At 37.7% G+C, this 19,776-nt stretch overlaps 1 protein-coding gene across 3 annotated transcripts in view; it reads right to left on the bottom strand.

Moving 5' to 3' along the window:
* CADM2 (cell adhesion molecule 2) overlaps window positions 1-19,776 on the bottom strand; it is a 671,028-nt gene that overhangs the window by 174,519 nt on the left and 476,733 nt on the right. For all 3 annotated transcript variants that reach the window (XM_056329400.1, XM_056329402.1, XM_056329401.1), the window contains one exon: window positions 12,679-12,828. In XM_056329400.1, coding sequence (XP_056185375.1) covers window positions 12,679-12,828 — 150 coding nt within the window. The remainder of the gene's footprint in view (window positions 1-12,678; window positions 12,829-19,776) is intronic.

The following is a 19,776-nucleotide window of genomic DNA, read 5'->3' as shown; positions in this document are numbered from 1 at the left end:
GACTGTTCTGTGATACTCCTTAGCAATCTTTGACAATTAAGAGATTGAATTATTCATATATATTTCTAATATAATAACAATTTTGAAGTATGCTCACCACTCAATTGCTCAAAAAGTAAGTAAAGCGAAAACTATTTGATTCTACTATAAACAGTTCAACTCTTCATTTACAAATGTTTTAGTGGCTGATACAACTTATTCTGTCTGTAACTGAGATGAAAAGGATTTAAGGGTACTATATCCCCAAAATCATACGCTATGAATTGCTTGGCAAGTCATTAGAATTTTTTTCTTCCTTTGAATAAGGCAGATTTTGAATTGTATCTGCACTTATTTGTATTATTTACAAGTATTGTAAGTACTAGTTCTGTGTAATACTTACCCGCACTACAAGAAGTTTCATGCAAGTCGAGTCGGTTTCGGTATATGCATTTAATATGGTTCAATTCAGACAGTTTTTTTTCTCTCTCTGTGTTAGGCAGCACGACCATAGTATTGAAATAGATATTATGGGATTTGCACTGAGATACTTGATAATTTCATTCAAGATGGGAAAAATACAGATGACATTATTTCTAGGCTGAAAAATTGACTACGAAGTCTGAAGAATATCAGAAGGGAAAATATGACGTGTATGAAATGAAAAGGAATGCACATGTGCTAAGATTGTACGCTGCAATGCACATTTTGTCAAACAAGCTTTTGTTCAGTGGCATAAACTGACCCACAACCAGATAATCTGTATGGGAAGAATGATCTAGTAAGATAGAATTGTATTTTTCCTCTAAATATCATTTTAGATAACAAGATATTCTGTTTAAGTTGGTTTTGCTTCCATTAAACATACATTTGAGCAGTCAGTGTACTTGCTTGGTTTTATGCTCTTAGGCTGCTACTGGACAATAAAGCTACAGATAGAAATAAAATAATAATGGCTTGTGACAGGTTATGTTTAAAATGTTTGATCACACTGATCAATGGGCCTTTGCTTCAAAAGCTAAGCTGAGGTTCAAGGAAGGAAAAGATAATAGTTGTTCCAGCAGTTTGTCCATATCTCACCAAACTGGAAGGCATTTGGGATGCAGCCCAAGTATTAATACAGCTGCCACATAAAAAAAAAATGCTTTTTTGTTTCTCAGGCTCCATGATAGAAAAAATACTTCTGTTAGAGCCTATACACTTAACTTAAGTCTTGGTTTTATTTTAAAATTCAGAAGCTTTATTTTACTTCTGAGACTTGTAATAATTTTATATTCTTTCAGCAGCATTCTGAAAACTTCTTAGTATTTGACAAAAATAATTATCCATCAATTACTGTAGATTAGCTGTTACAGGTGTGGTTTTTAAATTTATTTATTTTTGACATCTCTTAACACTTCTTGAACTCTGTGTGCTGCTGGTTTGTTGGGTTTTTTCCTCATTTACACAATTGCCCTTTGGTTTTTGTGTTTCCTCAAGCTTCTTTTACCCAGAGTACATACCTCTGAAAGTAATCTCATTCAGGTTGATTCAGTTCTCATTTCTGTTCAATTTAAAGTTATTTTCTTTGGCTCACAGCAGACCATCACACAGACTCTCACTGAGTTATTGAGGATTTTCACCCCCTATCAAGCAGCTCATCAGCAATTACTGATCCTGCACACAGATCCTTAAAGATCCAGGACATGATGATTTGTTACACTTTCTGTGCTGAAACAATCATGAAGGGAAGTTCCTTAAACAAGTTTCTACCAGGAAGGGAGTGGGGAGATTAGCATTTCTAATAATGGTAGATCCTTCACTTCCACTGCAGAAACTGAAAATAGTCATATCTTTATGTCCAGACAATAGGAATGTGTACATTTACTGCCTTTATTTAAATCTTTGGATATCTTAAAATCCTCAGCTTCTCTGACCTTAATACTGTGATTCTCCTATAAACTAATAATCTAGCTTTGGCATTGGCTCATAACATCTGATGTTAGATGTGGTAAAATTTGTCTTTAATTTGTTTCCCACTGCCAATGGAAATTTAAACAAGGTATTCTATTTTTCATCATATAGCGGGATTTATATTCACATGATAAGGTGTGACTGTAATATGCGGGAAGTATTAAAAATTTCAGTTAGATTTGGTACTCATCTTTTACAGATTTGTTTCAGGAGATATATTATACACACTTTTAATAATTTCTTTGGGGTTAGGGTTTTTTTGTGATTTTTTTTTTTTTATTAGCAGCTCTCAAGTCTAAACAAAATTAAGATTTTTCATTTCATTCCTTTGTATCACCTACTGCCAGTCAACAAGGGCTTATTTTTTTAGAGTGACTAAAAGAAAAATGGTATTCTGCTTCACTATTGTCTTTAAGAACTCCAGTCTTTCACCGTTAAGTCTTCCTGTGGCATACAGAGTGGCTGAAAATGAGCCTTTAGTATTACAGTCTCCATTTTTAGGTTAAAGGAAAGCAAATCCATGCTGCCAGTGAAAAAAGACCCAAGCTGTCTTCACCCTTGCTAAGTGTGAAAATGGAAGTGTAGGAAAGCATGCTGCAGAGACATTCACACTCAGCGTATGCCCGTTAGCTCTAACTCAGAGGGAATTTATCTCCCCTAGCCAATAAACTCTTAAGCCCTACTAGTACAACATTGCGGGGACTTGCCATCTTGGATCGCAGCTAGGTTTGGGACTTCTCTACCACATTTGACTGAGCGATGTGGAAATGCTCACACAATTTGGCAAGGCATCTTCTTCTCGGAGAAGCTGTAATTTCAGAAGGCAGAGAGCTGAATTCCACAGGCAGAACTATATTATCAAACCGGCTTCTGGGCTGGGTTTGGAATCCAGTTGTCTCAGGTCTAGTTAAAGGAGACTGGGAATTCTGTGTTATGCTGATAGAAGAGGGTTTGCCTGTTCCTCTACGATCTTCCTACATAGTAGTCACTGTCCTTCAGTCATACCCTTTGGAGTTGTTTTCCATCCACTTGGGTAAATGTCTAAAAATATATTCTTGAATCACTCTTCTGGACTACATTTCTCCTTGACCTGCTGTGTTTCTATTCCTCCGGCATCTACTGACTGATAGCTAATCTCCACATTAACCCTTCTAAAAGCAGCTGGAATGGCAGTGACTGTACCACCTGCTGTGAGTCTAGGGCTGCTGTCATTATATTGTATTCAATTTCATTTTCTGTTTCCAAGTCAGCTTTTGATTGATTATTTCCAGTATCACTAGACAGTGTGTTGCAGAACCTTAGATTTTTTATGTGTTAAGCTATATCCATGTTTATAATCCATGATAAAAAGGCTTTTCTTTTCAGCTGACCTAATTTTCTTGAAGAAACCTTGTGGAAGCTGGACAGACCTGCCAGCAAAATCTTAGCTAGCTTATGTGCTAGCTCAAATGTCTCTTCATGGCACTGTGCCATACTGATATTCTCATTTTTTCAGGGGTTTCTGGTTTGCCCTTCTAAGAGTTTTGTCATCCAGGTGCATAGTCACGGCTGTACTTGTGATGTGGATTTTTTTCTTATATCTGTACGCAATATATCACATCTTTCTGTCCCGGGAATACCCGAATGTTCTGTGATTGTCTTTACCTTTTCATTATAAATATTTTTCTACTTTTATCCTAAAGCGTTATCTATTTCTTTATGATCTGATATGCCATTTCTAAATATTTGCACTTCGACTTTTTCGAATGCTGCTGTTTTCCTTTTAGAAGCATATTTTTCACCAGCCCTGCAAATATCAGCTATTCTTTGCAAAGTCAGTTCTTTACATTCTCCAAAGTTAAGTTTGCTTGGATTCAACAATCACTTATATAACAAAACATTCAGGTTCTGCTCTGTCTGGTAATTCTCTTACCCCTATGACTACTGTACTGAATACACTGTGATATAACAATCAGCACTCTTGCTTGTCACCTAGTTTCTTCTAAAAAATAACCTTCACTTTCCCTCAGGAACACTGTTCACCATGTTCCTGATTAAAAACGAAATGTCTTTTTCTGCCTACTTTCATGTTCCTTACAATGTACAATGCTGAGCTCTACTCCTCCTGGATCTACTGCTTATCATCGTGAGCGTATTCTCCCACTTGCCCTTCTCTGCACTCAAATTGTTCCTCGCAATCATTTACTCTAAGCGTTGTCTGAAAGAAAACAACAGGTTCAGAATTTAATGTACTAAGTTCATTTTCTTCAGAAACCCCAGGAACTTTTGCTTATTCACACAAACAACTAGCACAGAGAGGCCAGGTATATGAAATTCCTCTTTCCACCTATTTTTTTGATACATGCCTCCACCCTCACCCGGAATTTCTCACTCCTGAGAAGACTCTTTTCCATTTAAAACAAAAATAGCCACCAATCTTGGCAGTGTCATCACAACTGCTGCTTCACTTTATCATACCCCAATGTATCAGCTTCATTTTCTGTTTAGCTGGAGTGCTGGCAAACTTAATTTCTGCACGTACCCACACTTCTGCACACTATAATGTAAACTCCTACACTTTCTAACCATCTCTACAACATGCTCATTTACTCTCTTAATACTGCTATGAAATGAAAAAATAAATGCTGTAAGTGGGAGTACTTCTACTAATTTATTGCAATGAAATAATATTCTAATGCATTGTAATAGGTTTTTAAAAGTAATTTTCATATTCATACAGACAATAACTGTCAAGATATTAACAGACTCCTGTTCTCTTTTATCATGTCATCTTTTGTTAGATGCATGAACACAAGTATTCTGGCTTTCAAAAGCAGCAACCTTATTTTTGAAACCTTAGCTGTTAAGGATCCAGTGAGGTACCCCTTGATCTTGAAAGCTCTAAGACAGCTTCTTTTTTTCCTCTGAGTCCTAAGGAACTACTCTCCAGAATCATTTTTAAGCTCATTTCCTGCCCATGGCTGAGAAGAAAGGTGTACTGGGTCTGGCTGGGATGGAATTAATGTTTTTCATAGCCACCCATGAGGTGCTGTGTTTTGGATTCATGATGCAAACAGCGCAGCTCATGCACCAGCACACTGGGTGCTGATGAGCAGCGCTTGCACAGTGTCAGGCTCTTCTCTGCTTCTCATTGTGCACCCCTAGCAAGTGGGCTGGGGGTGGCCAAGAGGCTGGGAGGAAACACATTTAGGACAGCTGACCCCAGCTGACCAAAGGATATTCCATACCATATGGTGCTGTACTCCACAATAAAACTTGGGAGTTGTTCTCCCCAAGCGGGGATTGCTCAGAGACCGTCTGGGCATCCATCTGCTGGTGGGAGGGCGTGAGTGATTGCTTTTCCATCACTTTTTTTTTTTTTTCTTTTCTTTTTCTTTCTATTTCATTTACTTATTGAACTGTCTTAACCTCGAACCATGAGTTTTCCTTGGCTTTACCCTTCTGATTCTCCCCTCCACCTCACAGCAGGGGAGTGAGTGAGTGTAAGAACCCATTAGTAAGGAACACAATTGCAGCTGAAAGACTTAACCCAGGATACCAATCCCTCTATGTTATACCATGAGCCTCAAGGAAAGGTAAGAGCTGGCCAGACAGCTACTGATAGTCATGTGGCACAACTGTGAAATCAACATATCTGACATAACAAATTAAACTTAACTACAATTTTGGAAAAATAATTCTGAAAGATCTTCATGGAATGCTTTTCATGGAAAGCTCTCTGTGAAAACCAGATTTCTGCTTCCTACAATTTCTTCATTAAATGCTAGAAACCTCACAAATGTTAAAAGGCATTTACAAGCTTTTGCTATAAACATCAGGGAGGGGGAAAAATAAAAAAATAAATAAATAAAAAAAAAGAAAATCCTGTCCCTTTGTATACCTTCCTGCCAGCTCTTCTAACTGTAAAGTCAATTTTTGATATTTTTCTGTGTAGCTTTCTTGCATTTTTACTATTGCTCTTCATGCTACATTATAGGTTTACTACAAGGTATTATGTCAATGAAAGGGTCTATTAAACTCTAAGTAACAGTGATTCTCTAATTTATATGTGTAGCCTAGGATGGCTTTAAGCTTGGTCATCATCTACTGTCTGATACCATCTTCACTCAATTATGTAACAGGAAACAGAGCGTGTGAAGGTGGAGACATAAGTCCATTCATCATTGCTACTTGATTTCTCATTACTTAAATGCTAACACTCTCAGTCCTCCCAACAATGCAGCCTGTCTACCCCCCTGTCTGCATAACTAATCTAAAGCATGTATTTTCTACTTTCCTTTCTATTGCAAAAAAAGAGAAACATTATTTTCTTTGCTTCTTGACTTTTATACGAACCTACTCCTTCTGTCTGAGGATTGTTTGTATACATGTATACCTACATCTTAAATTCAGCCGCTTACTAGACTCATTAAATGTCCTACAGGAAGGAATTTCACCATTTCCCCTCAGTCAGAAATATTCTCAAATTATTTTTGTAGCTCACAAGTGCCTCTGCTTGTTTATGTAGGTTAGAATCTGAGGCTGATTCACCACAGAATGCTGTAAGCTGGGTTGATACTTAAATTCAATATTCAGAGTCTGGCTTCCACAAAAGAAGTCAAAGGGTTAATACAGCTAACTAGGAAGCAGTTGTATGTCTCCAGCATCAGAGACAGGATTTTATTTCCTGAAGATGCCAGCCTTTTGTATGGCAATTCTATCACCATTTAGTTTTGACAGTGTTGCAGTAAAATTAAAGATCTCTGCACTAACGAATCCTCCTAAACTGACATACGTGACACTGTAATTAAAATCCCATACCTTGTGCGCTGGGAATCTCAGTCTCCCTCTACATATCTTTATATGGAGAAAGAAAATGGTTAGGAGTTGTTTTCATGGAGTTAGTTTTCATGGAGGTGGTACAGCTTGATATGCCAAAAGTCATGACGTTTTGATTTGAGACAAAATCAAAATAAATAATAAAAAAAATCCTGTCTCTAAATTTACCCTCAAGTTCTAATGTAATAGGGCCACCCCCGAGAGGGAGCAAACGCAGCACCTTATGGCAGCTGCCTTACCCAAACATGTTTCCACAAGCTCACCTGAGGCACTGTGCCTATCGGGGATGCTCTTGGGAGCTTTGCAAGTGCAGTGCCCTCTCATCACCCCAGCCTAGTGCACCAGTATCTCTGAAAGCTTTCAAGATGATAGGGAGTTACATAAATGCCAAGTAGTCTTACATGTAAAAAATCAAAGGTCATCTAAAGAAATACATTCTGCTGCTGAGGGATGAATAATCCTGAGGTCGGAATACAATTTCTAATTTTTCAGTAAGACATGGAAGTGCTACTAGATGAAAGCATAAGGGACATGTACCCGTCTATGATGAGGATCAGGCATATGTCTCGTCAAAATGTGGTGTGTCAGTTTGTGGCAAACTTACCATCATCAAAGTCAACACAGCACTTGTTTTACTATCAACAGACCTGCAATCTTCCCTGTTCAGGTGAAGAGCAGGTATTTTAACACTTGCACTTGCCTGACTGATCCAAACTGTTAGGTATTTATAAACCAGGTACCGTTTCTCTCCTTTTTATACTCTGATGGCATATCTTTTTTTATTGATGAGATTAAACACCTTTGACATCAACAGCCATTGTTCAGTTGTACATGTCTCCTTTATAACTCAATATCCCGCCCCACATGTATCTATATTCCCTTCCAAAAGGGAATACGAGGACGGCTGCTACAACAAGCTAAATGAAGGTTCTTTTCAGTCTTTTCTTTATCAACCATCTCTGTGTTTCCATGTTACAGCCTTTTTGTTATACATCTGCATTCATGTTTATGACTCTCTGTGTTTATTGCCCACTTAAAATCCTTAAGAAGTTCCACCAGTGAAGATAAAATAAAATAACCTATATTAATTTAAAAATCATATCTGCCAGTTCTACATTGTTACACATTGTGCTTCTTCCAAAAGCAGCTATACAATTATAGGTACTTGGGTGCATAAAGTGATACGGAGGTTTCTATGGCAATTATTCATTTTAATTGAAAATTGTGTAAGGAAAAACTCGTTTCGTGTGCAGCATACAATTTGCATTTGTTTCCAAAGATTCTGAACTTGCTCAGGGTAAGCTGTGAATTCATATTTTCTAGGAAAACACAATCTCTAAAATTCTGTCTGGGGGGTGGAAAACCAAGGGGGGTCTTCATAAGGTTGTCAAGTGTATTGAAATTTAAGATCATTTATCCATTTATGCAACTAAACTATCTATTTTTGACTGTCAGGTAAAAATTTTGTGCTTTAAATGAAAGAGGAACAGTTAAAAATCAAATTGAAACACAACGTCCTTGAAATTACAAGGTAGAGGAACCAGAAAAAAAGAGGTACCAGAACTGAGACACAGCATGCTGAAGAAGCCAGGTCATCAACGAGACCAAATCCACAAGATCAAACATTTGTATTTTCACATACTTTAGCTACTGTGTGTTAAAATAATAATGAAGGCAAAGTTAGTTCCAGCTTTAATATATTTTGGAGTGTCAAAACAAGAATTGGAAGGAAGCAACTGTTTTACCTTGCTTAGCTAACAAAATAAAGCTATAACTTATTTTCCTATAGGAAAATAGGACTTCTTTCCTCTGCCATTCCCAGAATGAGTTAAACATTTTAGGCCTTAAAAGAAAAAAAAAACAAATCAGCTACTTCAAGTGACGAGGACCTGGAAACAACCTCTGAACTGTGGTTTCATATTCACTAAATTTATAGCATTGCCTTTTCTAAAAAAAAAAAAACAACACCCAACCCTCTACTCCTTTTCTATCTATATCACTGTAAGACTGTACAGGCTGGGTGCCAAAAATGTCTCAAGTTAAAAATAGTCCTTGTCATCTTCATAAGTATCAAATAAATATTAAAGTGATGGAAGGGTGAGGGAGGAAGTATACTTTACCAGCCACAGTATGTGAGGAGAAACAGAAGAATAATTTTAACAATGCAGCTTTAGCATTAGTGTACTTGGCTCATTGCATTTCCATACTTCTTTAGAATTTCTAAAACAGAAAGAGTATGACTCCTAACTTCAAAGTCAGTGACTGCATCACAGGTCAGAAGAAAGCAAAATGACGCGAATGCTTTTCATAGTATGTCATTGTCCTGGTTGCAGCTGGGACAGAGTTAATTTTCTTCTCAGTAGCTGTGTTTTGGCTCTGATGTGAGAACAATGTTGACTGGACACTGACGGTTTTAGTTGCTGCTGGATGATGTTTATACTAAATCAAGGACTTTTCAGTTCCTTGGCCCTGCCAGCCAGAGGGCTGGAGTGGCACGGGGAACCGGCAGGGGATGCAACCAGGACAGGTGACCCCAACTGGCCAAAGATGTATTCCCTACCATATGACATGCTCAGTATATGAACTGGGGGAAGAAGAAGGAGGAAGGGGGGGACATTTGGCATTATGGCGTTTGTCTTCCCGAGTAACCATGACACGTGCTGGAGCCCTGCTCTCCTGGGGATGGCTGGACACCTGCCTGTGGATGGAAAGTGGTGAATGAATCCCTTGTTCTGCTTTGCTTGCTGTGTGGCTTTTGCTTTTCCTATTAAATTGTTCTTATCTCAACCCTTGAGTTTTACATCCCTTTCCGATTCCCCTCCCCATCTCTCTGGGTGAGGGGGAGTGAGCGAGTGGCTGCGTGGGGCTGGGTTGTCAGCCGGGGTTGAACCGTGACAGTCACCCATTTTGGATAAAACGGAGACTAATAACAACCCCCTTGCTGAAAGGCATGGCGCTGGGGAGTAGACGTTCCCTCCATGTGCGAAGCGACTCTTTTTTTTGTGGCACACGCCAAGTTCTGTTTTGGACAGAAAATGTTTTTGCAAGACAGGGGAATGAATTTGCTTGAGAAAGAAGTGTGGACGCGAAAGGGGTCCCACCAAGGACAATCTAGCAGCAGAGGGCTTTCCACTGCACAGACAATTTGCTCTATTTTAGGCACCTGACAGCTGTCATCTCCCTCATCTGCTGCTGCAGTTTGGACCCTGTTTTGATATGTACCTGCCTTCCCTCATTTTACTAGCTGACTCTCATAATTATTAAAATATAGAGCAATCAATAGAATGATTTCCTGATTTTTTTAATGCTTCCAGACATAGAAGAAACATACTGTCATTCCTATATGTGTCGTTCATGTAAGTACATATATAGACGATAACTTACTGAATGGAAGGTAAAGTTAAAGGCATGCAAATTTGATTTAGCTGTAAATGTGATAACCACAGGTATCCACAGTTACTCAGCTCTGATGGCTATAAAGGCAGCGCTCCTCTTCTAATGTTCCGTTTCCTACACAGAACTTAAGCCTACACGACTGTGTACCCTACACCTGCTCAACAGTTTTCATGAATTTTCAGGGTTTGAGAAACACAGCTATTAAATAGCAATTTTCATGGTGTTGAAGGGAGAAGATCTGAAGGTTGGTTTTGGCTAACATTAAGAGACAGGTTTGAAAAGACTCTGGCTGAGGCACAGCTCTCAATAAATCAAATGTAATGGCTGGATCTAGTAGAAAGCTGCTTTTATAGCCAAATTGCATGCCTGGCTGAGAGAAGTGGGAAAGGGGTACAAAAAAAAAAAAAAAAAAAAAAGACAAAAAGTGGAAATGTGGAAGCCTTTACAGTTGTGCTTGCCATCATTTACTGAGAATACCACCAAGATATCAGGGCCATAAATATCTCTCTCCATTTTGGCTCAATAATGCAAGCATCAAAAACATGTAAAGGACATCTTTCTTACTTACAAGAACACACAGATATGCGCACAGAAAAAAATGCCAATGAAGGCTGTAACTTCATTTCCAGAAAAGGCAGAACGTTTTCCCTATTGCACTTGGATGCACTGTTTACTCCCTTCAGTATACTCGAGCCTGGAATTGTCATGCTGAATGCAAAGCTTCGCCAATGTAAGAAAGACTAAATATCTCCGATTGAAAGAATTTTTCTTGACCACATCAAGAAATTTTCCTGTCTAATAGATGCACAGTAACCCCTCTGTAAAATGAATCATCCAGTATTCCATGAGGTCTTGGGACAAGCTGTAAGTTCAATAAAGAGTGCGGGCCTTTAAATTTACACACTTCATCTCCTCACATTTCCTGCGGGGAATACAAATGGCTTCTAAGTACTTACTATGCTGCATGCCATTCAAATTATGTTGCTTCAATTCATTACATTAAAAAGTAATACAAACTTCAATTATTCGTTGCAAAAGTACAGATTTAGCTAAAGTACACAGAAAATTCAATTCACACCAAAATGGCTACAAAGTTCAAATTAGTCTATTTGCAGTCCTCCCATGTCCTTGTCAGCATCCCTTAAAATGTCACTTATTTTATAAAAGATATAGATTTTTGTGAGTATTGATGTGCTCTATCAACAGACAAGTCCTCTCTGCCTTTAGTTTCGCAGATATTATTTACCTTTCCCAAATCACTAATGACTACAGCTAAAATAAATGGGCCCATATGAGTAAAGGTTACAGGACTAGACTTCCAGCTCAAAAGTTTGTACCTTTATAAATCTCTCCTCTTGAATTCTACATTCAAAAGGTACTTATGACTTCAAAGAAATTGCAAATCAAATGATTACACGCTACAGGAAATTAGATAAAAGAAAAAGGAACCACTTCAACACCATCAAGAGATTCTGTTCAGCTATTATATTAATAGTAAAAAAAACATATTTTGATTGCAGCTTCTGCAGGTATAAAATGATAGGTTTTAGACTCTACTTTTATTGAAGTGCATAGATCCACAAAGCATTTTCAGTCTGACAAGGCATTTTAAAATCTTGTAATCATTCAGCAAAGCATATGGACAGCACTTCTTTAATTTTACGCAGAGGAATAACTGCACTTGTTAAAATATGAGTATTGTAGAGTATGTAGCACCTTTCGGAATAAATTCAAGCAGTAGAATTCAGTCTAAAATACTGTTAAACTTCTGTACCCCTATCAACACCAAAGCTTTTGCATTTTTAAAGCCAAGTGATGATTTTGTTCCTCATAACTTTAGTTTTAATTTCTTTATGGAATCTAATGCAAACTTTATGTTAACGTTATATTATGTAAAATGTAATGCTTTTTCATTTCAGATTAAGATAAATGGCTTAGAAAGTATATCCTACTGCAGTGATAATGCCCTTCTTTTTGTAAGGAGTGGACATTTTCCTTTCTTTTTTCCCCACTAATTGAACTAAAATTATAAAATCTGTGCATGGTATAATTGGAAAAAAATTGGGGCACTAAACCCAAGCATTTTTATTAGCTGTTAAGAACACCTACCACAGCAACTGCATATTACACTAGCAACTTGAAGCAAATAGTGGGATTATATACATACATATATAAAAAATATAAATATATATATGTATACACACACACATAAAAGCAAGTCACAAGGTTTATGCACTACTTCTTCCCTTGCCTGCCTCTTCACCAACCATAAATGCTCTTCTGAGATATGTCTTCCAATTTAGCTTGCAGTAAGAATTTAACATATTATTCTTTTCCTTTAACAAAAAAATAAAATTTCATACGCAAAAAAGTACTCCAGTGACCCTCCTCCAAAATATTATCTAATAATTATAGCTGAAAACATATATTCCCAGCAGATATGTTCACATTAAGATATGAAAGGGAAATGATTTTCAACCTTTCTTTCTTAGAAGAAGTGATGCAGAACCATGAGTTCGGGAGAGGATTTACCTTTCTTGTCATCGAAGTACAGCGTCTGTTGAGCTGGATTTGACCACTGGAGGGAGGTGTTATCATTTTGATCGACCCTGCAGGTCAAATTTGCCGTTCCCCCTTCAACAACCGTGACGTTTTGTGTGAGTGGAAACTGCCCTTGGCTGCCTGGGGAGGGAGGGGAGGGATGGGGAAGGGAAGAGAGTAAGAGAGGAAAAAAAAAAAAAAAAAAAAAGCATTTAAGTTGAAGAACTGAATGTATCGCAGCAAGTTCCCACAGATGACAGAGCCTGAATTAAGTGTGATCTCTGGCCAAAGAAAGGTAGTACAATATATTAAAAAAAAGATTTTTTCCCCTTTTCCCCCGCCTCGCCCATAAGTTATAGTAATTGGTTCCAAAGAAATGCCTTGCAGTTTTATCTCCTTACACATACATACCCATACATCCAGGCTATACCACCGCACAGGGCTCACATGCTACACACCTACACAGATGTCTCAGTACAGATAATATAGTTAAACGGCTGTTGAAAACATCACTGGAAGCGTAACATAAAAAATCCACATTGGATTTTTAAAAAAGAGCAGGCCAGCCTTGACTCCTTGTTTCTTTTTACGCTTTTTTAAAGAGCTCTCAGGCACGCTGTTTTTCTTGCCAGGTTTGGAAAGTTGTTGGAGAGCAAATGTAGTGTGAATCTAATACTCGATGCATCCTCTGCGAAGGGAATATTACCTGATCTCAGATGAAAATGCAAGTGATGATGTAGTAGGTCTCTTTCATATCTGTAATTTTATCCCAGAGCATTATGAATCACATTAAATGCTTGCTGAAAGTCACTGGGAAGATTTCCAAATACATCTACACAATACAGGAGCAGTATCGCCCAGGTTCTTGAATCAGAAGCATTTCCAATGGCACAGACTAAAGCATTTATGTCTTATGAGAACGGCAACCCTCTCATCAAAAAGCATAACACATTCTGATAAATGGTATTGCAGCAGGGGAGCACAGTAAAAACATGGAAGTAATTCTTTAACATGGGTGAGGGAAGAAAAGTTCTTCAATAATGACCAAGATACATCATTATCTGGAAGATACATTAATTTATTCAAGGATACAATGCAAAAGAAAGACAATCCAATACTCTAAATCAAATATATGCTTCTTTCTTCTGCTCCTTTTATACAGGTTCTATTAATAGAAGAAGCAGTCAAGGGCAGGTAGAGCTGCTAGCATAAGAAGTAAAATGCCAAGATTGACACTCAAGTGAGATGTGCCAGAAGTGAAAAATCTCCCTACGGTCCTATGGGAGTGAAGAAGCTCATAGACTTTTCATTAGTACATCAAGAAAATTATATATACAATAGCCAGTAATTATACCAATATGGAATCACAAATCTGGCATAGAACCTTCACAGTAACACCCTATTTCAGTGGCTCTCTTCAGAGTTGCTCCCTGCTAAGTTAAAACAAGGCATGCCTTCTATACGGAAGCCATGATGATATAGAAGTCTATTACCTAGTACAGGTTTTCAGATGACCAGGGTAAAGCATTAGTAAATAGAAGATTAACAACTGAACTTCTATTTGACCTGCTGATATTTTCAAAAATGCAATTCTAGCCAGGTTTTGATAGCTGTCCATTCTCCTACGTAAAATAATTTTGATGGCCTTAGGCCCGGTATATAAGCATCTACATCACTGAAACTGTTAGCGTTAAGGTAGTCTAATACTCTCCACTGTCTTGGTTAAAAATAAACTAATGAATAAAGGATTTCCATCAAAATGCAAATCTGAATAACTAGTATAATTTTTGTATAAATATCAACTTCCCACAGATGTCTAAAGATCAAAATTTACTATGTACTGATATTTACTATAAAAGAGTATTTACTATCAACAGGATAACAGATATAGTAAATAAAAAATAAGGAATATTGAAAACACCATGGCTAATTTAAATGCTGCAAACAATAAATGCCAAAATTCTCATGACATCCTCTGTATCTGACACTTCATTAATCAAACCCTGCTTCTTGAAAACCACACGTTGCGAAATACTTGATGAGTGAAAAATCATAAACAAGGGTAGAAAAAAAAAGAAAACAGAAAAGATTTGTCATTTCCTTCCATTTCTCCTCCTTCAATTCTAATGTGTCAAGGAACCTCAAGATATTGCATAAATTGCTTATTGCTTAAATTAGAATTTTAAAAATCCAGAAAAATGCACACAGCCTGTTATTACTTCCACTAAATTACAGGCATCTTAGCAAAGAAATAACCTTCTAAAGTATGAGTTGTGGATAAAAGGCTATGTGGGCTACAATATTTTTTGCATACAAGAAACATAAAACAGAACCTAGTGCCAAAGAGTAGCACAGTGAAATCTGTCATTTATATTAAAGACTAGGAATAGAAGATCATTTAATAAAGAACTGCTGTAATTATTTAGGACCCTATTAACATGATGTGGCAGATCTCCCCAGATTTAACCTCTAATATCTTTTGGATATTATAGTTCTTATCAGGAAGGTGTCAGTGCATATGCAGCCTATCATTTGCTAATGATTGCCAAGTCACAGACTTGTTTGACCAGAAGAGTGGTTAGGAGTTAAACTTTTCTGATCAACCTTTGAATTCTGATCAATCATTAAATGGAAACTGTGGATGCCACGAACTGAAGGAAGTCAGAGGAACTTTCTTTTCTATGGCCTCTCCACTGTGTTCTGATGTTTTGAAAGGAAAAATTAATCTAGCATATAAAAGTGAAACCAAAGCATTCATCCTGTTTCTTAGCAATGCAGATGCTGTGTGGATCTGGAGAACCTCATAGGAAGCTTGGAGTGGAGAAAGAGGTGGAGAGAAAACAAGCCATTAAATCTGGAAACTAGTCAAAGGGGACAGAATGGAGCCTGTGCAGAACAGAGAAAAACAGACAAAGCAAGATCAAAAGAATGGATACTGCTTACCTCTTAATGAAGACCAAAATTATTAGTAACTGACGGGAAAACTACAACAAAGAAACATTTATGAGATCTACTTTATTGTTTGTACCGGTATCTAACTTGTGTTACTGAAATAGGAACTTGGGGGCTGGAAGGACCAGAGAAGGTTGTAAAAGCCTCTACCAGATCGATAAACATTAGGAAAACATTAACATTGTGCCATTTAATACAGCATTATAAGTGTCACACAAGTGGTTTTGTGCCACTAAAGATCAAAACTGGTTCTTGGGGAGACTGACACTATTTTGTGGGAGATGCCTCACTTCTGTTACATGGGTCGGTAGCACGTGCCCAGGAAGCATGCCAGCAGAGATGCCATCCAAGGCAAGTGCTCAGTGGGATGAAGAACCCAGGCCACTGGTGACACAGACAAGGCGTCCTCAGCCACTTCTAGGTACCACGGTTGAGCTGCAGGGGTAGCATGTTCCTGCTGCAGCATGGTGACCCATGGCTGGAGGCCACTGACTGAAATCCCATCATTCCCCAAAGGACTCACTTTGGAAAATCTTTACACCTAGGATAAATTATTACCATTGTAAAAAAACCCATTTGTCCTCCCAACATTGAGTACGCAGATTCTGATCCATGTGAATATTCCCATTAAATCGAGAATACTTGGTGAGGAGCCTTCAAGAATAGGGCAAGCCTAAAGGCCCTGCCAGGTTGAGGCCAGTATGTTAAAAGAAACACAGTTTCCATCATCATTTCAACAACTGGACACTACCATTGTAGTTCTCTAGTATGGATAGTTCTTAATATAGTTATTAAACTCCCATTTCTTACTTCTTCTTTAACTCTGTGACCAGAGATTGAACAAGATGACATCCTCTAACAAAACTATTCTCCCTTGACTGAAGAAGTCTAGTAATGGAAAACAGTGGCATCTTCAGTAACTTACTCCGGAGAGCAACGGTCATCATTGTTTAAACAAGAAAACAGGATTTTAGTCTTAGTCTGAATTTGTCTCAGTGTCCACTGGTCCTTATTATATCTTTTTCCCTCACTGGAAAGCCATCTATTATCAATTTTTTTTTTCTTTTGTAGACACTTAGAGACTGTGTTCATATTGCCCATTAACCTTCTCTTTGATAATCTAAATAACTTGAGCTCCTAAGTCTTTCTGTAGAAATCGTGTTTTTCTAATCCTTTAATTAGCCTGTGGCTCTTCTCTGTGCCCTCTTCAATTTGTCATCTTTCTTCTGAAACGTGGAGTCTAGACCTGGAAACCCTACTGCAGCAGCCACAGAAGGAAAAAAATACAAAGGTGACACCACTTCCCTACCAGCACTTCATGTTCTTGTTTGCATATTCTTGTTTGCACACCTAAATGAGTCCTCTTGGTCACAGGGTCAGATGGGGGCTCAGGTTTGACTGATGGATGTTCCATGATGTCAATGTTTTTTTCTCAGATACTGCTCCAAAATCAACCCCCTGTTCCAGATCTCCTCCTGTAGCTGTTAGGTGTATGTCCGTGTTTCACTGCATTGTAACATACATTCCTCCAAGTGCAGTGATCTTCATTATTTTGTATATCCACAGTCTGTGGCACCTGCAAACACCGCTGACAAAAACTATGTTACCCAGGGTGTTTCTAAAAACCAACTCTGAAAACCATCTAAACAGTACAGTACCAACCACTTTTCCCTATGCAGACAAAATGCACAGAACATGACTGTACAGGGGTGAGTTCTTATTTATCATTACGCTTTCACCCTATTTTTCCCAACAGTTCTAATCTGCTTAATTCTTGTGAGGTTGGTTTTGAATGATGATTATTACCCAAGATGTCATACTATTTCAAGTCAAAGGCTTTGCAGCCATCAGAAAGATTTTGAAGATTCTGGTTACCTTTCTCCCAGACATAACTGTATTTTAAGAAGCCATGAAAATATTGATTTATAATCAATTATGAGTATATTTTTTAAAAAAATTCCAAAGCAATTAATTCTCAATGAAGCTTTGTTTTAAAATAGAGCACGATAAAAGTTTCTGTTAAGACAGAAAATACAGCTACAAACTAATATCCATACTTCCTTTAACGTTGGTGATGGTAATCAGACATAATTCCATGAAACTAAGTGAAATCTTTTGCAAATATTTGAAGAACATTCCTAAGTCTACCACGGACTTCTCACATGACCTCAGGCAATCCATTTAATCTATGCTTTGCTAACCAATTTATGCAAAAGTAATAATGATGCTTATTCAACTTGTAGAAAGATTTGGATTAAAAATTGTATTAAAAGTTGAGCCTTTTTCAGTTTTTATATACGTTTCCACTGTTTCTCACCTGATTTCAGCCCAAACTGCTGCTGATATAGCACAGAGGAAGCTATTTATGGAGAACAGGGGCTCAAAACAGTGATAAAATGCATTTTTTCATTTGAATATATGCATGAAAATTTTTATTTCATTGCATATATTGTTCAAATCACATGTATCTTCTGGTCTAATCATATATGCTGCAAAACAACATCTATACTCATCTTTACCCTACAAATGATTGGACATAATTTCTGTTCTTCCCATCTAAACATAGCTCCCTTCTAATCATGTTAACTTAAAAATATATATAAATGTCTGTATTTGTGGAAAAAAAATTATATTGCATGTGCAAATTTTGGACACCACCAAGAAGTATAATCAAAACAAGAGCAGATTTCCAAGAACTTTAAGACGACTTTCAGATTTTAGGAGTGAATCCAAGTCTACCTAAAATTTTTTAATTTCTCAATTGGACTCACCAATATCAAAATTCTTGCGCTGTTCTTAATTTATCTTGTTTAAACCCCAAATTATGATGGCAGTAACAAAATGCACACACAGCAATAGCAAACAATACCAGTAAAACTCCTACATGGTCACTACATGTGAGCAGAAAGGAATAAATAACACAGTATATGACTTAATATTGATTATATGTTAAATTTCAACATCCAGTGGAAGCCCTTTAAGTACTTCTTGCACTACTCATCAGTGCACTAAGCTTTTTCCAGGGACATCACCTGGAAACTCTGCACTGTGCTAGCTGAACAAACCAAGATGTATTATCCTCTGACTGGATGGCCCCTCCATTCGCAGAGCAACTCGGCAGCCCTTCTCTTCCTTGAACACAACCAGTCAGGGCACTACATGCCACTCCAGAAACCTTAGCAGGGAGTTATGCAATAGCACTAGTAATTTCATATTTCAGTTTGGAGGTATGGAAAAGATGCCCAAAATCGGTACTTGTACTAAGGGCAGATACTGATACTTGCTTTAGGAGATTCACCAGGAGAACAACTAGCATATGGGGTTACATGATGATGATGGAATAACTGGGCTCGCAATGGCCTTGAAAATATGCACTCATATGCATTCCAGGCTTTTGCTGCCTGTCAGCTTTTCAGAGAATGCAGAAAAACACATGAGGCTGATCAATGCCAGGAATACGGGAATTATCCCTTTTTAGATGAAGAAACAGAAGGTGGGTGTGTAAGCTGGGGGGGGTGGGTAAGAAGGTAAGATGGGGCAGGGGAGAGGGGGTGAAAGTTGTACCTTTCACATTGAGTTTTAATTTGGATCAGAAAATTCCCCCCCCCCCCCCAAATGCTATTTATTAAGTATTAAAGGGCCATTTGATTTTTATAAACATCTAGAAAATGTAACACACATAAAAAATACGTACTCTTCTGAACACAGCTTTTTAGGTAAGTTCAGTGCAATTTACATCTTACTTTACTATTAACTGGGGTGATTGACAGGTATGACTGAGATCATCAATGTGACTCAGAAGATCACCATTCTACAGCCAGGGCTACCCATCCAGCTTCCTTGATTTCTTCAGAACAGCTGGTTGGCAATGGCACGTCTACCCTCCCCCAGCAGGTCAGGTCAATCAGACACATATATATCCACTACAGTATATACAGTTCTGTTCCATGATCAAACCTTGAGGAAAGTCAAACGCTTTTCTGTCTGTCTAGGAGTATACTACTAAAGAAAAAATGGGGAAAAAAACCCCAAAACAAAACCAAAGAACAACTGATGGTCCACATTACAATTCCCTTGTACCTGAAAAAGAAGTATGTTTCATTGGAAAACTCTGCAAGGTTATACAGAGATGAATTA

Source organism: Falco biarmicus, chromosome 2, assembly GCF_023638135.1.
Source record: "Falco biarmicus isolate bFalBia1 chromosome 2, bFalBia1.pri, whole genome shotgun sequence".
Classification (NCBI taxonomy): domain Eukaryota; kingdom Metazoa; phylum Chordata; class Aves; order Falconiformes; family Falconidae; genus Falco; species Falco biarmicus.
Note: the sequence above shows the minus strand (reverse complement) of the source record. Positions and strands in the feature narration are given on the sequence as shown.